The 20,267-nt window shown below is 37.8% G+C and overlaps 1 protein-coding gene across 2 annotated transcripts in view; it reads right to left on the bottom strand.

Moving 5' to 3' along the window:
• Positions 1-20,267, bottom strand: part of IPCEF1 (interaction protein for cytohesin exchange factors 1) — a 326,897-nt gene that overhangs the window by 104,535 nt on the left and 202,095 nt on the right. For both annotated transcript variants that reach the window (XM_053710985.1, XM_053710984.1), the window contains one exon: positions 8,972-9,045. In XM_053710985.1, coding sequence (XP_053566960.1) covers positions 8,972-9,045 — 74 coding nt within the window. The remainder of the gene's footprint in view (positions 1-8,971; positions 9,046-20,267) is intronic.

Below are 20,267 nucleotides of genomic sequence, written 5' to 3'. Positions count from 1 at the left end.
GCTTCCAAGATACGGAGCAAGATCAAGAGATCCTCAAGCAGCTCTGGTAGATGCCCTGGCAGTGCCATGGGATTTCGGTCTAATTTATCTGTTTCCTCCGGTTGCCCTCCTTCCTCGGGTGATAGCTCGTATCAAACAGGAGCAGGCTTCGGTGATTCTCATAGCTCCAGCGTGGCCTTGCAGAACTTGGTTTGAGGACCTAGGGGGGATGTCGTCATTTCCCCTGTGGAAATTGCCTCTGAGGAAGGATCTTCTACTTCAGGGTCCCTTCCTCCATCCAAACTTAGTCTCTCTAAAGCTGACTGCTTGGAGATTAAATGCTTAGTCTTGTCCAGACAAGGTTTTTTTGTGAAGGTTAAGACTATGATTCAGGCTCGTAAGCCTGTTACTCGCAAGATGTATTATAAGGTATGGCGTAAATACCTTCATTGGTGCTGATCTAGGGGTTTTTCTTGGAGTCAGTTGAGAATTCCCCGTATTCTGTCCTTTCTTCAGGAGGGCCTGGAGAAGGGTTTATCAGTCAGTACCCTAAAGGGTCAGATTTCGGCTCTGTCGATTCTTCTGCAGAAGCGTCTGGCAATTTTGCCAGATGTTCAATCTTTTGTCAGGGCTTAGGTTACAATCAGGCCTGTGTTTAGGTCAATTGCTCCTCCTTGGAGTCTAAATCTGGTTCTTAAAGTTCTGCAGCAGGCTCCATTTGAGCCTATGCATTCTTTTGATATCAAGTTATTGTCTTAGAAGGTTTTGTTTCTGCTGGCAATTTCCTCTGCCCGTAGAATTTCAGAGCTTTCGGCTCTACAGTGTGATTCTCCTTATCTTATTCTTCTTGCGGATAAGGCAGTTCTCCGTACTAAATTAGGATTTCTACCTAAGGTGGTTTCGGAACGCAATATTAACCAAGATATTATTGTTCCTTCATTTTGTCCTAATCCTTTCTCTAATATGGAGCGGTTATTGCACTATTGGCTTATGAGACTGCTGGACAGCAGCCTCCAGAGAAAATTACGGCTCACTCCACTAGTGCTGTCACTTCCTCTTGGGCCTTTAAAAATGATGTTTCTATGGAACAGATTTGCAAGGCGGCCACTTGGTCATCATTGCATACTTTTTTAAATTTTCCAAATTTGATGTTTTTGCCTCAGCTGAGGCTTCTTTTGGAAGGAAAGTTCTTCAAGCGGTGGTGACTCTAGCTTTGGAATTGGTTCCCACTAGTAATTGAATGAATTTGTGGACTCTCTATGCCATTGGAAAGAAAACATAATTTATACTTAGCTGATAAATTCTAACACCCCACGTCTGCCACTTTTAACCCCTAAAAACTGCCTATTGCAGTAGTTTTTTTTTTATTTTGAGGGTATTTGGGCACTTTTAGAAAATGAACCAGAGATCTGATCTCTGGTTAATTTTCTGAGCACTAATAGTAATGGCTGGTTATTTATTTGCTCGTTTGGGGGCGCGCAATAAATTAGCCCTCCACTTGTAATCTAGCCCTTAGCGTTTAATTTCTTGTGAATAACCGTGTTGCAAAACTAAATGTTTTTAAACATACAAAATTCAATGTTTTATTTTGTTGCTACTTTCAATTCCCCTGAAAGCAGATAGAAGTACAACAAAATGTTTTACTGGCTGAATTGCAAGGGACTGCTGTTTTTTCCTCCCTACAGCTGTTGTCAAGCACCAATATGTGAATAGGATTTTGTTGATGGTTATGAACATACTATAGTTACTTTAAAAAAAAACACAAACATTTGAAAGGCTACATCTTTGATTATATATTTTTTGCATGCTTAATTTGTTTTAATTAGTTGTAGAATTGTGCAAATAACATGCTTTATGCAAAGTGTATATCTTGAAAGATGAACACCAAAAAAACGATTATTTGGTTAAAGAATTATATAAAAGAGAGGTTTCCACAGAAATTCATAGAGGCATGAAACCCAATTTTTTTCTTTCATGGTTTAGATAGAGCATTCCTCTTTAAACCACTTTACAGTATACTTCTGTTATCAAATGTGCTTCATTCTTTTGTTATCCTTTGTTGAAGGAGCAGCAATGCACTACTGGGAGCTACCTGAATACATCAGTAAGCCAATGACATGAGGCATAAATGAGCAGCCAACAATCATGAGATAGCTCCCAGCTCCTTAGCCTTCCTAGGTATGCTTTTCAACAAAGAATACCAAGAGAACTAAGCAAGTTAGATAATGGAAGTAATTTGTTAAGTTATTTAAAATTGCATGTTCTACCTTAATCAAGAATGAAACAAATGTGATTTCCTGTCCATTTAAGTAATCAGTTCTACCTAGTAAATAGCATATGACTATTGTATTTGCAAAATAACCTTCAGGTGTGTTTTGTTATAAAACAACTACCTCAGAAAGTTTGGTTACTTGTTTTGTCACATTTTGTCATTTTTATATCTCTCGATATTGAATAGTATTTATCTTTTCTGAAAAATTTGTCTGTATAAAACTATATAATAGTACAATACATACATACACACACAATGATAAAATTATGGGAGACAATACAAGCCAGATACCCTATTAGTTATACATGTTTTGTGTGTTGTAACAAATAAATATCAGCAGTAATATAGTATTATCTATATCTTGTATATCTTGTAATGTCCGTCGCCGTTGGCAGTTGCGCACGCATCCTCAAAGGAATGTTGGCAGCATGAGGCATTACAAAAAAAAAAAAAAAAAAAACACGAAAATTAGACTGTTTGGCCCTTGATTTGGCCCTGTCCTGAGGAAGGGTATGACCCTTACCTCCAGTAATGTCAGCAATAATTTCTTTCAAACCAGGCCCGAATAAGGTCTGCCCCTTGAAAGGAATGTTAAGTAATTTAGACTTTGAAGTCACATCAGCTGACCAGGATTTAAGCCATAGCGCCCTACGCGCCTGGATGGCGAATCCGGAATTCTTAGCCGTTAGTTTAGTCAAATGAACAATGGCATCAGAAACAAATGAGTTAGCTAGCTTAAGTGTACTAAGCTTGTAAATAATTTCAGTCAATGGAGCTGTATGGATGGCCTCTTCCAGGGCCTCAAACCAGAACGCCGCTGCAGCAGTGACAGGCGCAATGCATGCAAGGGGCTGTAAAATAAAACCTTGTTGAATAAACATTTTCTTAAGGTAACCCTCTAATTTTTTATCCATTGGATCTGAAAAAGCACAACTGTCCTCAACCGGGATAGTGGTACGCTTTGCTAAAGTAGAAACTGCTCCCTCCACCTTAGGGACTGTCTGCCATAAGTCCCGTGTAGGGGCATCTATTGGAAACATTTTTCTAAATATAGGAGGTGGGGAAAAGGGCACACCGGGTCTATCCCACTCCTTACTAATAATTTCTGTAAGCCTTTTAGGTATTGGAAAAACATCAGTACTCACCGGCACTGCATAGTATTTATCCAGCCTACGCAATTTCTCTGGCACTGCAAATGTGTCACAGTCATTCAGAGCAGCTAATACCTCCCCAAGTAACACACGGAGGTTCTCAAGCTTAAATTTAAAATTAGAAATCTCTGAATCAGGTCTCCCCGATTCAGAGACGTCACCCACAGACTTAAGCTCTCCGTCCTCAGGTTCTGCATATTGTGACGCAGTATCAGACATGGCTCTTACAGCATCTACGCGCTCTGTATCTCGTCTAACCCCAGAGCTATCGCGTTTGCCTCTCAATTCAGGCAATCTGGCTAATACCTGTGACAGGGTATTATTCATGATTGCAGCCATGTCCTGCAAAGTAATCGCTATGGGCATCCCTGATGTACTTGGCGCCATATTAGCGTGCGTCCCTCGAGCGGGAGGCGAAGGGTCCGACACGTGGGGAGAGTTAGTCGGCATAACTTCCCCCTCGACAGACCCCTCTGGTGACAATTCTTTTATAGATAAAGACTGATCTTTACTGTTTAAGGTGAAATCAATACATTTAGTACACATTATCCTATGGGGCTCCACAATGGCTTTTAAACATAATGAACAAGTAGTTTCCTCTGTGTCAGACATGTTTGTACAGACTAGCAATGAGACTAGCAAGCTTGGAAAACACTTTAAACAAAGTTAACAAGCAATATAAAAAACGTTACTGTGCCTTTAAGAGAAACAAATTTTGGCAAAATTTGAAATAACAGTGAAAAAAGGCAGTTACACTAACAAAGTTTTTACAGTGTATGTAACAAGTTAGCAGAGCATTGCACCCACTTGCAAATGAATGATTAACCCCTTAATACAAAAAACAGATTAACAAAACAAAAATATGTTTTTTAAACAGTCATAACAACTGCCACAGCTCCTACTTTTGAAGCCTTTTGAGCCCATCAGAGATGTCCTATAGCATGCAGGGGACTGCTGAGGGAAGCTGAATGTCACAGTTTGTAATTTTAACTGCACCAACTGTAACTTTTATAGTATAACAGTGGAAAGCCTCAGGAAAACTGTTTCTAGCAAAAATAAAGCCAGCCATGTGGAAAAAAACTAGGCCCCAATAAGTTTTATCACCAAAGCATATATAAAAACGATTAAACATGCCAGCAAACGTTTTATATTACACTTTTATAAGAGTATGTATCTCTGTTAATAAGCCTGATACCAGTCGCTATTAAATCACTGCATTTAGGCTTAACTTACATTAATCCGGTATCAGCAGCATTTTTCTAGCAAGTTCCATCCCTAGAAATATATTTACTGCACATACCTTATTGCAGGAAAACCTGCACGCCATTCCCTCTCTGAAGTTACCTCACTCCTCAGAATATGTGAGAACGGCAATGGATCTTAGTTACTTCTGCTAAGATCATAGAAATCACAGGCAGATTCTTCTTCTAATGCTGCCTTTGATAAAACAGTACACTCCGGTACCATTTAAAAATAACAAACTTTTGATTGAAGTTAAGAAACTAACTATAATACACCACTCTCCTCTTACTACGTCCATCTTTATTGAGAGTTGCAAGAGAATTACTGGATATGGCAGTTAGGGGGAGGAGCTATATAGCAGCTCTGCTGTGGGTGATCCTCTTGCAACTTCCTGTTGGGAAGGAGAATATCCCACAAGTAATGGATGATCCGTGGACTGGATACACTTAACAAGAGAAAAAGCTAAGCGCCCACAATAAGTATTTTAAAAAAACAACCTAACCGCCCGCACAAAGTATTAGGAAAAAAACATTTACCTAATAAAAATTTTAACCCCTAAATCCGCAAACCCCAACATTGCAAACTACCTAATACATCTACTGTATTAATCTCTAATCTGCCAACCCCCACAACGCATAAACCTAATTTACCTATTAACAACTACACTGTCAACCCCCACAACGCAAAAAACTAATTTAATGAGTAAGCCCCCTAACCTAACACCCCCTAAATTAACCCCTTAATTACAATAAAAATAAATCACATTACAATACAAAATACAAAAAAATTACATTACATTAATCTAATTACAAAAAATAAAAAACAACACTATTCAAAATAAAAAAAATAAACCTAATCCCTATAAAAATAAAAAAAAATAAAAAAAAAATCTAATGCTAAACTACCGCTAAACTACCAATAGCCCTTAAAAGGGCTTTTTGTAGAGCATTGCCCTATGTTTAACAGCTCTTTTACATTACAAATAAACCAAGTCCCCCCTAACAGTAAAATCCCCACCCACCAAACCCCCCAAAATAAAAAAAACTAACACTAATAAAGCTAATCTAACCATTGCCCTGAAAAGGGCATTTGTATGGGCATTCAGCTCTTTTTCACTGCCCTTAAAAGGGCATTCATCTCTTTTGAGATTTGCCCAAAAAAAAACTAATCTAAAAAAACCTAACACTAAAGCCCCAAATAGGTACTCACGGTTTCAGAAGTCCGGCAGAGAGGGTCTTCTTCCAGGCGGGTCCATAATCTTCATCCACAGCGAAGGCGGCGGGGAGCGGAGGTCCGGAGCGGTCTTCCCAGAAGTGGCGATCCTCGCCGGCAGTCATCGGCAGCGGTGGTCCTCAGCGAAGGCATGGAGGTTCCTCTTCATGCGATCGTCTGCCGCACACTGAAGAAAGAATTCAAGGTACCCCATATTTATTGGGGTACCTTAAATTCCTATTGGCTGAAATTTTCAAAATCAGCCAATAGGATGAGAGCTACTAAAATCTTATTGGCTGATTTGAAAAATTCAGCCAATAGGAATGCAAGGTACCCCAAATTGATTGCGGTAACTTGCATTCAATATTAAGTATACCACGGACATCGGATAAAGAGGAGCCTCCATGTCGCCAAAGACCGCTGCTGCCGAGGACCGCCGCTGCGAGGACCGCCGACGCCGCCACAGATGACCACCGCCGAGGATCGCCACAACTAGGAAGACCACTCCGGACCTCCACTCCGCTCTGCGCCGCATTCGCAGTGGATGAAGGATGATGGACCCGTCTGGGCACCTTCTCTGCCGAACTTCTGAAACCGTGAGTACCTATTTGGGGCTTTAGTGTTAGTTAGTTTTTTTTAATTTTCTGGGGGGTTTTGTTTTTTAGATTAGGTTTTTTGGGGCAAATCCCAAAAGAGCTGAATGCCCTTTAATGGACAGTGAAAAAGAGTTGAATGCCCTTTTAAGGGCAATGCCCATACAAATGCCCTTTTCAGAGCAATGGGTAGATTAGGCTTATTAGTGTTCGTTTTTTTTTTTTTTTTTTTGGGGGGTTTGGTGGGTGGGGGTATTTACTGTTAGGGGGGACTTTGTTTATTTTTAATGTAAAAGAGCTGTTAAACTTAGGGCAATGCCCTACTTAAAGCCCCCTAACCTAACACCCCCTAAATTAACCCCTTAATTACAATAAAAATAAATCACATTACAATACAAAATACAAAAAAATTACATTACATTAATCTAATTACAAAAAATAAAAAACAACACTATTCAAAATAAAAAAAATAAACCTAATCCCTATAAAAATAAAAAAAAATAAAAAAAAAATCTAATGCTAAACTACCGCTAAACTACCAATAGCCCTTAAAAGGGCTTTTTGTAGAGCATTGCCCTATGTTTAACAGCTCTTTTACATTACAAATAAACCAAGTCCCCCCTAACAGTAAAATCCCCACCCACCAAACCCCCCAAAATAAAAAAAACTAACACTAATAAAGCTAATCTAACCATTGCCCTGAAAAGGGCATTTGTATGGGCATTCAGCTCTTTTTCACTGCCCTTAAAAGGGCATTCATCTCTTTTGAGATTTGCCCAAAAAAAAACTAATCTAAAAAAACCTAACACTAAAGCCCCAAATAGGTACTCACGGTTTCAGAAGTCCGGCAGAGAGGGTCTTCTTCCAGGCGGGTCCATAATCTTCATCCACAGCGAAGGCGGCGGGGAGCGGAGGTCCGGAGCGGTCTTCCCAGAAGTGGCGATCCTCGCCGGCAGTCATCGGCAGCGGTGGTCCTCAGCGAAGGCATGGAGGTTCCTCTTCATGCGATCGTCTGCCGCACACTGAAGAAAGAATTCAAGGTACCCCATATTTATTGGGGTACCTTAAATTCCTATTGGCTGAAATTTTCAAAATCAGCCAATAGGATGAGAGCTACTAAAATCTTATTGGCTGATTTGAAAAATTCAGCCAATAGGAATGCAAGGTACCCCAAATTGATTGCGGTAACTTGCATTCAATATTAAGTATACCACGGACATCGGATAAAGAGGAGCCTCCATGTCGCCAAAGACCGCTGCTGCCGAGGACCGCCGCTGCGAGGACCGCCGACGCCGCCACAGATGACCACCGCCGAGGATCGCCACAACTAGGAAGACCACTCCGGACCTCCACTCCGCTCTGCGCCGCATTCGCAGTGGATGAAGGATGATGGACCCGTCTGGGCACCTTCTCTGCCGAACTTCTGAAACCGTGAGTACCTATTTGGGGCTTTAGTGTTAGTTAGTTTTTTTTAATTTTCTGGGGGGTTTTGTTTTTTAGATTAGGTTTTTTGGGGCAAATCCCAAAAGAGCTGAATGCCCTTTAATGGACAGTGAAAAAGAGTTGAATGCCCTTTTAAGGGCAATGCCCATACAAATGCCCTTTTCAGAGCAATGGGTAGATTAGGCTTATTAGTGTTCGTTTTTTTTTTTTTTTTTTGGGGGGTTTGGTGGGTGGGGGTATTTACTGTTAGGGGGGACTTTGTTTATTTTTAATGTAAAAGAGCTGTTAAACTTAGGGCAATGCCCTACTTAAAGCCCCTTTAAGGGCTATTGGTAGCTTAATATTAGATTAGGGGTGTTTTTTATTTTGGGGGGATTTTTTATTTTTATTGGGGTATTAGTTTAGCTATAATTTTATTATTTTTGATAGCTTTGTTTATTTTTTTTTCTGTATTTCTATTTTTATTTTTTGTAGCTTGGGGGGTTGTATTTTCAACACATAGACTGCCCTCTGTGCAGGCTTATCAACTAGTTAAAAATAAAGATCATCACCAATTCCTGACAAAAAAAGGCAATGTACCACTATGCTACATAGATTCCTAGCAATATGTGTAGTCTTTACTACATTACAAGTGGAGTGCAAGCATATTAGCGCTATTGTGTATTTACATCACTTGAAGTCCAAACTTATTCTTTATTACTTGTGCAATAGTCTAGGGCAGTGATGGCTAAACATAGCACCCCTTCTGTTTCAGAACTAAATTTCCCATGATGCTCAACTAGACAGCAGTGTGAGAAATGTAGTTGCAAAACACAAGTTTAGCCTTCACTGGTCTAGCGCTCGCTAACATCTGCATGTTGGATAGCTTTAGTGAATTAAATCCCTTACACAATAGACTTCTATGGTAGTATATAGCATAACCTATGTAACCTAACTCAATTGACACATACTGTATAAGCATGAACACTGAATGTCTTTTACTAGTCATCTGCAATTATACAAATGTCTTTGAAGTAAAAATAATTAGTAATTAATTCCCTCACTTATTGTATACATGTAGTAAGCCATTTTATACTCACTTCTTTTTCTTGCACTCTACTGCTGGGTTCACAATGAAGTCTGGGAGGTTGACAAACCCTTCAGCTTTCTCTGCCTGCAACAGAAATGGTTAACAGTATATTATATCTGAAAAGTCAGCTCAATGAAAGCTCAGACACTGTTAGCAGAACTGTGTAAATCTTTGTTTGAATTTTGAGGCTATTCACAACAACCATTAGAAAACTGTTTTTGTCTGTGTAACTTATGCTGAGACCACTCACCAACAAGATTCCAATACAAGAAAAATGCTTTTCAATTGATTGTTTGATTTTGTTTTTTTGTTTGTTTTTTATTGTATTTGTTGTTGTTGTTTGTTTTCATTGTTGTAAGTTTACTTCTGTTCAAAATTGAGTAATTTCCTCATCACAAATTAATTTAAATATGTTTTTTTTTTAATTCAATGAGTTTACAATCACGAGAACTTATTTTATGACATCTGAGGGTTGCCAACTTTTGTTTAAGAAAATAAGGGAGGATAAGGAATTGACACATTTTTAGATAGGAAATTAACATACGCAAGTATATTATACATAAGTATATTATTACGTTTGAATGAAGATTTTACACGTTGTGAAAAGAGCAGATAAGGGAGTCTCGTAGACTGGATAAAAAGTTTGGCCAAATAAATGAGATCTCTGGGAATAAGGGAGAGGGGGCAAACCCCACGTCTGCTCCACACTGCATAGCATGACTTTTAACATGGATTTTTTAATATTTAACATTTTACACACTTTCAGTTTAAAGGGACAGTCTAGTCAAAATTAAAATTTCATGATCCATGCAGGGCATGCGTTTTTAAACAACTTTGCAATATGCTTTGTTCTATTGGTATTCTTTGTCAATAGCTAAACCTAGGTAGGCTCATGAACTCATTTCTAAGACATTGAAGGCCGTCTCTTATCTCAGCGCATGACAGTTTCCACAGCTAGACAGTGCTAAATCATGTGTGTCATATAGATAACATTGTTCTGACTCCCGTGGAGTTATTTATGAGTCAGCACTGATTGGCTAAAATGCAAGTCTGTCAAAAGAACTGAAATAAGGGAGCAGTCTGTAGAGGCTTAGATACAAGGTAATCACAGAGGTAAAACATATATTAATATTTATGCAAAACTGGGGAATGGTAAATAAAGGAAAAAGAAAGCACCCCATAGGCACACAAAGCAAAGAGAATATACATATATAATTTACAAGCCTAAAACTGGTGTGAAGACCTAAACCTTTTTTAAGAGTCATTAAAAACACAAAGGACCAGATTACAAATGGCTTGAGAGCAAGCTATATTAGCGATCCACTTTGTAATACCAGTGCACGATAATGTGCGCTGGTATTACAAGTAAATCTCTAGGAAGCATTGCACTCACAAGAAGGCACTTCCATAGGCTCCTATAGGAGCCTCGTTCTGATGCCATCAGACGGCATCAGAACCTTGCACAGCGAAAAGGGGTAAGTAACACATTGATGGGCAGTATTTTTAAATATATATGTATATAATTATATACATATATTTACATTGAGGTCTATGGGAACACACAGTTCCTATAGACCACAATGTAAAGGCACTTTTCAGTGCTGTTTTTTTTGCTAACACCCCACTCCCACCAACTTTAGACCCCAAAAACTGCCTAGTGCAGTTGTTTTTTTATTAAAAAAATGCTACTTTTATTTTTAAATTAAAAACTACAATGCCTACTATTTTGAGGGCATTTGGGGCACTCTTAGAAAATTTAACTAGAGATCTAATCTCTGGTTAATTTTCGGAGCGCTAATTGCAAGTTCACAGTAGCAATAACCAGCCACTGGTAATGGCTGGTTAATAATTGCGCTCCCGCAAACTGACAAATTTGCCGGTTTGCGGGAGCGCAATAATTTAGTGCTCCACTTAATCTAGCCTAAAATGAATGTATTTTCAATGATTTATTATACCAGCTGCAGAGTATAAAATGTATGAGAATTTGCATTTTCAGGTTTATTTGTGTATATGAAGTTGCTGGTTTTGTGCTTTTAAACCACAGACTATTACAATGGGTTGATCTTCAGGTAATATCAAATCTCATTATGTTATCACTTTCTGTACGCACACTTGCTTCCCTATTTTATATTTGTCTGGAAAACCAAAGCTCAATACTAAGGGCTAGATTTATCAATGCTGAGGCGTACAGGGGCGCATATACGCGCCCCTGTACGCCTCAGCTCGCCTGTGGCGGGGCGAAATTACCCGCAGGTAATTAACATTGCACACGCGCGGGCAGGAGCTGTCAATCTCCTTGGTCGGACTCAACCGAGGAGATTTCATTTCGCCACAATAGAGGTGGCGAAGATGTTAGGGAAGCAGCGGTCTGGTGACTGCTGCTTGATAAATTGCGGCGAGCAAGTTCTTGTGAGAACTTGCTGCTGCAAGGGCTTGATAAATCTAGCCCTTAGAGCAAAAAATGGAAAATTATCATTTTATTACTTAGCTATCCTGCACCCCACTGAGTGTGTAATCTCTTCTGCTGGCTGTGTTTACTTGGGCTATTCAATAGAATATACTCCAGTATAGAAACTTTCAGTATAGGTTGGGATACCTACCATAGGCTAAATCAACTATTTCAAATGCCAAAATAGGGGTAAAGGAGCTAAACAATTTAAAACACTCCAGCAGGTAAAATGAATCATTGGGAACAATTTAAAGGGGAGAAAAATTTTGGGTGAACTAGACACAAATACACATGGGTCCAAGAGAAAGAAAGATACAATAACAACACTAATGATCCGAGGCCGGGACAAAATGGACAACTATCCCCAGTGACACATGAACAGCGAGTACAAAATATCTTTAAGTAAGCAAACTATTATGTGATAATTACACCCCTCGGGGTAATATAAGGAAGAGAACTCTCTATTATTTTGCTGTTCGCCATATCAATTACTTAATAAAGCTTGGTATTTCCCATACTTAGCCTCCTAAAATATATTATTTTCTATAATCAAAATACTGAAGATAAGGCTCAAAGGACAATAACACAATCATTGAGGAGAGGTACTGAAGACATTTGTTAAAAAAACAGTAATACAAATATATTTCAAAGTTGTTTTAATATGCATAACTTAACATTTTATATCACAATCTCAATGTGTTTACTGTCCCTTTAAGTTGTTGGATATTAGATATTTGCACGGGAGACAAAATTGTTTAGTCCCCATCTATACTATAATCCCGTTTATAATGTGTCCGTCGCCATTGCCAGTTAAGCACGCATCCTCAAAGGAATGTTGGCTGCGCGAGACTGGATTCCGAAAATGACAGGGTAATGAAAGCTTCCACCGCAGGTAGATTCTTTCACCGCCCTGCTATTTTCGGAATCCACCTGGATGCAGCGTAGGCAAACCCGAAGCCTTTAAAAAAAAAAACACACGCAACCGCCCGCACAAAATAACTTAAAAACACGTAACCACCCGCAAGAAATAAAAATAAAAACACGTAACCGCCCGCACGAGGTGTAACAAAAAAAAAACTAACCTCCCGCACGAAGTATTAACAAACACCTAAACCGCAAACCCCCACATCGCAAAATAATAAAGTAATTAACCCCTAATCTGCAAATAACATAATTAAAATATTAACCCCTTAACTGCCAACCCCTCACATCGCAATAAACATAATTAACCTATTAATCCCTGAACCGACAAACCCCCACATCGCAATAAACCTAATTAACCCCTAAACCGCCAACCCCCAACATCGCAATAAACCTAATTAACCTATTAACCCCTAAACCACCAATCCCCAGCATCGCAATAAACCTATTTAACCTATTAATCCCTAAACTCTCACATCGCAATAAGCCTAATTAACCTATTAACTCCTAAACCGCCATTCCCCCACAACGCAAATAACTAATTTAATTACTAAGCCCCCTTACTTAACACCCACTAAATTAACACTAATACTAAGTTACACTTAAAGGGACACTGAACCCAATTTTTTTCTTTCATGATTCAAATAGAGCATGCAAGTTTAAGCAACTTTCTAATTTACTCCTATTATCAATTTTTTCATTCTCTTGCTATCTTTATTTGAAAAAGAAGGCATCTAAGCTAAGGAGACAGCAAGTTTTTGCTTCAGTACCATGGACAGCACTTTTTTATTGGTGCTGTCCAATCAGCAAGGACAACCCAGGTTCTTCACAAAAAATGGGCTGGCATCTAAACTTACATTCTCGCTTTTCAAATAAACATACCAAGAGAATGAAGAAAATTTAATAGGAGTAAAATAGAAAGTTGCTTAAATTGCTTGCTCTATCTTAATCACGAAAGAACAATTTTGGGTTCAGTGTTAAATAAAACCTAACATTAAATTACAAAAAAATAATCTAAAATTACAAAAAATAAAAAACTCTAATATTATCAAAAAATAAAAAAAATTAAACCTAATCTCTATGAAAATAAAAAGACCCCCAAAATAAAAACACCCCTAAACTACCAATAGTCCTTAAAATGGCCTTTTGTAGGGCATTGCCCTAAGTTAAACAGCTCTTTTACATTTAAAAATTACTAAATCCCCCCTAACAGTAAAACCCCTCACCCACCAAACCCCCCCCCAAAATAAAAAAAAACTAAAGTACCCTTTGCCCTAAAGGGGCATTTGAATGGGCATTGCCCTTAAAAGGGCATTCAACTCTTTTACTACCCTTAAAATGGCAATCAGCTCTTTTCCAGCCCATTAAATCCCTAATCTTAAAAATTACCCCCCAAAATAGAAAAAAAATCTTAACACTAAGCCTCAAATAGGTACTCACTGTTCCTGAAGTCCGGTGGAGAAGGTCTTCTTCCAGTGTGCTCCATCATCTTCTATCTTCATCCGGAGCGGAGGTGCAGAGCTGGCTTCACCGATGCGTGGATCCTCAACGGCGGCGGTCCTCGGCGGTGTGGAGGCTCCTCTTCATGTGATCATCCTACGCACACTGAAGATTGAATGCAAGGTACCCCATATTTATTGGGGTACCTTGCATTCCTATTGGCTGAAATTTTGAAATCAGCCAATAGGATGAGAGCTACTGAAATCTTATTGGCTGATTTGTAATCATATTGGCTGATTTAATTGTGGTACCATGCATTCAATCTTTAGTGTACGACGGACATCGGATGAAGTGGAGCCTTCATGCGGCCGAGGACCGCTGCTGAGGATCCACGCGTGGGGGAAGACAGCTCTGCACGGCGCCGCCAGTGAGAACCACCGCTGATGATCCCCAGCTCCGCACCTCCGCTCCGCGCCGCCTTCGCTCCTGATGAAGATAGAAGATGATGGAGCCACCTAGAAGAAGACCTCTGAATGGACTTCAGGAACGGTGAGTACCTATTTGGGGCTTAGTGTAAGGATTTTTTTTATTTTTGGGAGGTTTTTTATTTTTAAGATTAGGGATTTAATGGGCTGGAAAAGAGCTGATTGCCCTTTTTAAGGGCAATAAAAGAGCTGAATGCCCTTTTTAAGGGCAATGCCCATACAAATGCCCCTTTAAGGGGCAATGGGTAGTTTAGGTTTTTTAATTAAGTTTTTTTTATTTTGGGGGGTTTGGTGGATGGGGGTTTTTTACTGTTAGGTAGTAATTGGTAATTTGTTTAGGTAAAATAGCTGTTTAACTTAGGGCAATGCCCTACAAGAGCCCTTTTAAAGTGAAGGTCAAGTCTGGGGTTGTGCTTAGCAGTTTTCAATATTTTAGCTAAAATGAGTATGATGTTCATTCATCAAAGTATAGATAGATACAAGCAAAAGATTTATATTTTACGTTTTGAAACCGCTCCGTTTCAGCTGTAAAATCCGCCCGTCATAGTGCCTTTATTGATTGACATCTTTTGGCTCCAATCTATTGTTTTACCCCGTGGCATCCAGCCCCTTTTCGTTTTCGTCATTGTCAGCTTATGCGCATGCGTGTAAGTAAACATCGCGGCATCATCATCATGCTCGTCCCCGTAACGCGCATTCGTTGTTTGCTCGCAAAATTACTGCATACAAAGTTACGGCCGTTAATTACGCGCATGCGCTATTGAGCTGACCGTACGCATGCGCATTTCAAACAGAACAAGGGTGCACGAGCGTAGTCTCGTTGTAAGAAACAAAGCGACGTCATCAAGTCAGAATAAGGAAGTCTTGTATGGGCGGAGATAAACGCGATAACGGAGCAACATTATAAATACATTTTTTGGGCAAAGGGTTAGTTATTTATACATATAAAGTAAGCGAATTTAATGTTTTTAAGATAATCTTCAACATGATGTATTTTGAATCCCAAAAATTGACCTTCACTTTAAGGGCTATTGGTAGTTTAGTATTAGATTAGGGGGTGTTTTTATTTTGGGGGGATTTTTTATTTTTATAGGGGTATTAGTTTAGGTTTAATTTTTTTTATTTTGGATAGCTTTGTTTATATTTTTTATGTAATTTTACATTTTTTATTTTTTGTAATTTTAGCTTTGGGGGTAGTAGTTTTTTTGTTTTTTTTTTTTTAAATAGACTGCCCTCTGGACAGGCTTATCGCCTTGTGATTCATATTGAATTTTTACAAAAATTTGGTTTTGATGACTCTCATGCATGCAGGCATTCAGTGCTGACGAATAAAGGATTTGGATTTGTTTCCAATGGGAACAGCTAATATAGACAGTTAATATTAACAAAAATCTTACATTATAGGATTCAAACAATTAAAAGCTATCTTTCAATGTTAAAAGAACTCCTGTATGACTAAAGTCCAGCATTTAGTGCCTGACCGGCTGTATCTAACATCAGCCATTAGAAATACTATGTAAAGATGGGAGAGGGGGCTATGGACAAATGAATGGTAAGACCCCCTGTACATCACTGCAAACAAAAGAGCTTATTAACTAAACAATATAACACCTTCCTCCATTCCTGCACATTATTTTGGCACCCATTTTGTTGGCATCAAGCAATCATACTTTTTTTGGCCGTTTCGTCAAATAATGTTTTTGGCTATTTGTTTATCAAACAACTGGACGAATCAGCAAAATTGGAATTTGCATTTATCCAAAGCCTGAATGCACATCTCTATTCAATATTATAAAAAAAAATGTATTAGTTGAGGGAAAAAACCTTCATTCAAACACATTATGGGGCCGAATTATCATTGTGCGAGCGGACATGATCCGATATTGCGAATCATGTCCGTGCACATCGATAAATGCCGACAGCATACGCTCTCAGCATTTATAGCAGGAGGTGTCAATCACGATCGTATTCGATTGGGTTGATTTCTGGCGATGGCTGTCCGCCGCCTCAGGGCAGGCGGACAGGTTATGGATAAATATGCCCCATGCCTTATAATTTGTTTCCATACAGGTCTGTGAAAATCCTACAAAAAGACTATTTTGTTGTGTTTCCCTTTTAACAGTTTAGGTCATCGTCATGTTCCAGATTTATCCCATGATGTAACCATTATGATTTAACTAATTTCAACAGACCCACTTCTATTGAATGGAATGACAAAAAATATGTACGAGTTGATTTTAAATTGTGCACACAACAAAATCTAAGGGTGTTTAGACAGTTAGCAAAATTGGCAGTTAAACCAGCTGAGCTACTTTATTGAGTATGTCAAATGCAACGGTCCATATCAAATGCAACGGTCCATACAGACAATATGTTTTTTTTGTTTTGGCTCTAGTTTTGCTTCCGATATAGGGCCAGATTACAAGTGGAGCGTTATTTAACGCTTCTGCTTGAGCATTAACTGTGCTAAAAGTAACCTTTTTGAGCGTGTGGGTAGCACTCAGATTACAAGTTTAAAGTAAACTGTTTTGGCACGATCGCTAACCTGACGAGCATAAAAAGCTGAACATGATTGCATATTCTCAAGTGCGCCAACCCAACATGAAAATATGATTATTTCACATTCCAATGTTCTACACCTAGAGGAATATGTTATATTTATTCATAAATACAAATTTCTACATATATCTGATGGTATTTTGGTGCAATATATATCTAAACTTATATATCTATTACAGAAACGTAAGTAAAGTAACACTTTATTAAAAATGAATATTGCATAAATATGATTTTACATGTTTTCAGCTACTTAATTACTGTGTATATATATATATATGTGTGTGTGTGTGTGTGTGTACATACAGTATGTTTTTATGTGTTTATATGTGTAATTGTCTGTAAATACATATATGTATATATATATATATATATATATATATATATATATATATATATATACTGTATATGTATATATGTATATATATACTGTGTGTGTGTATATATACTGTGTGTGTGTGTGTATATATACTGTGTGTGTGTGTGTATATACTGTGTGTGTGTGTATATATACTGTGTGTGTGTGTATATATACTGTGTGTGTGTGTATATATACTGTGTGTGTGTGTGTGTATATATACTGTGTGTGTGTGTGTATATACTGTGTGTGTGTGTGTGTGTGTGTGTATATATACTGTGTGTGTGTGTATATATACTGTGTGTGTGTGTATATATACTGTGTGTGTGTGTGTGTATATATACTGTGTGTGTGTGTGTGTATATATACTGTGTGTGTGTGTATGTATATATATATATATATATATATATATATATATATATATATATATATATATATATATATATATATATATACTTTATATATCTCTATGTTAAAGCCCTTTGCCTGCCTTTTTTTTCTAGCACCTGAGACCTTGTATCTTTGCCCTTATAACTTTTTTGTGCAATATTTTTCTGTAATAATTTTTATTAGATGGTGTTATTATGAGTGTATGTTGTAATGTATTAATGTGTTTTGTGAAAATTCTCCATGTAGGAAACATATTGAACATAATTCTCATTTATATGTAAAAAATAAAGGAATACTGTTCTCAACTTTTTCTATACGTTAAAAAGCAGCAGTTATTTTTTTTTTTTTTAATGGAAAGGTTATGTAAAAGCTGTTTAAATGTAGTATGGAGTTAAAGGGACACTAAACCCAAAATTTTTCTTTCATGATTCAGATAGATAATACAAATTTAAACAACAATCCAATTTACTTCTTTTATTTATTTTGCTTCATTTTTTAGATATCCTTAGTTGAAGAAAAAGCAATGCACATGGGTGAGCCAATCACATGAAGCTTCTATGTGCAGCGGTCGTAAGATCTAAAGTCTAAAGACAGCATATCATGCCGGACAGACATTGATAAATCGGCCCCTCAGAATGCTTATAAAGGAGCTACACAAGTTGTAAAGATTTGTGGGTGAAACAAGTGTCATATGAAACTTTTATGAGACAAGTTTGTAAAAGGTAGATGTGATAAGTGTCACTTGGAAAAAAACATTATAATCTACCTTCTAGAAAACACTTCACGCTCTGAATAAAGTGCATTTTGAAAAATTTAAAACTGACATGGTTCAAGGAAGAAAAAATTATTTTTTTAATAATTAGGATCATAAAGGGACATTAAACACAAAATACATTTCATGTACCCCCTCTAAATATGGGTGCCGCCATTTTGGAACACAGGTTACAATGCAGATATCTGAGTTGATGAACAAGTGCAAACACGTCAGCAGTAGAATGCAGTGAAATCTAGATTTTAATATAGCAGTAGCCATAAAAAGAGGGAGGAAGGGAATAACCTCAATACTATGCTTATATAGGGCCAGATTACAAGTGGAGCACAATATTGCATTTACGCGAGTTCGATTTTGCACTCCACTCAGTAATACCATTACACATATATATGTGTGCTGGTATTACAAGTACAGCACAATGCAAACCCGACCTCGAGTTCGCATTGCTGAAAGTCATGCACTCACAAGAGTGCGCATCTATAGGGTACAATAGGAGCCTCGCTTTCACGCTGGCAGCCACGGCAAACAACAGAGCGCAACGCAGGGGGGAAATCGCACAGTTTTTTTTTAAAATAAAGATGCTCATATTTATATTCTATGTTCATGTACTATCCTCTTTATTTTGGGGAAAATTAGGGCAACTTTTTATACCTCCGGTTAATTGCGCCTAGCGCAAAATGAAATTGCGAGTTTGCAGTAGCACTGGTTGGTTATTTAATGTGCGCCCGTAAACTGGCAAATTTGCCCCTTTATGGGCGCATGTTAATATATTGCTCCACTCATAATCTGGCCTATAATGTATTTAGTATTTAATGTCCTTTAAAGACAGCCCAACCCAATTAGTATGGATGAGAAGTGAGGGTTTTCTGCCCGGTAATAGCGCAGGTCTCACCACAAGCTACAAGACCCCACTATTACGACCTCCCTCCCTTCCTGCAGGCCTCTTGTTATAGCCAAGCTATCAAAAACAAAAGCCCCATTAAAATACATTTAGGGGTTAGGCAACTTTCCAATTTACTTATAACATGGTCTTAGTTTTTTTGGTATTTTTTGTTGAAAAGCAGGACGATAAGCTCTGTAGTGTGTACGTTGGCAGCACTATATAGCAGCAATTTTCCAAAAATGCTATACATTAGCAAGAGCACTAGATGGCAGCACTTTTTTTCTGCCATATAGTGCTCCGGACATGAGTATGCTATCTAGATATCTCTGCAACAAAGAATACCATGAGAACAAAGCAAACTTGATAATAAAAGTAAATTGTAATTTTGAAAAAAATGATATGCGCTGTCTGAATCATGAAAGAAAAATTTGGCGTTTCATGTCCATTGCCCCAAAAACCTTGGTTGCCATAGAGTTGCTGATCTTTTTGGCAGCCAAGGAGTTCCCATGCCATTTTCTATGTATTATAAATAATTTGTCTGCAATGTCTAATAAACATTACTAACATTTAGTTGCTTGCATGTAATTACCTTTGTATTAAGGAAGAAATGAAAGGAGTCGTTGAGGGTTCTTAAAATGTATTAAAAAAAAAGACATATTTCAAATTCAAAATTCAGTCATCAGATAAACAGACTTCTCAGAATAAATTGTCTGCGTGTAGGAACACAATGAACATAATTATCATTTTATGCAGGTTAAAATTCTAATTTTCATTGTCATTATTGTGTACTTAAAGTCACAAATTATTTATTGGCTGAATGTGATTTACCTTTTTTTTTTTAATTGCATTAAATTGGTAAGTCATTTTAATATTGAGTTGCTTAGCAACATGTCAAAATACTTTTAGGTTTCTCCATCCATCATTTTTTCCTTTTCATATAATGTCAAAAACAAGTGTGATATGTTATTATGAATCCGTCTACACTGAAAACTGCCATAAATGCAAGTATTTTTTTTATTTTATTACAAATTACTTCTTTTAAAGGGACAGTA

This window comes from Bombina bombina, chromosome 4, assembly GCF_027579735.1.
Source record: "Bombina bombina isolate aBomBom1 chromosome 4, aBomBom1.pri, whole genome shotgun sequence".
Taxonomy (NCBI): Eukaryota; Metazoa; Chordata; class Amphibia; order Anura; family Bombinatoridae; genus Bombina; species Bombina bombina.
The sequence above is the reverse complement of the archived record's forward strand: the minus strand, read 5'-3'. Positions and strand labels throughout refer to the sequence as shown.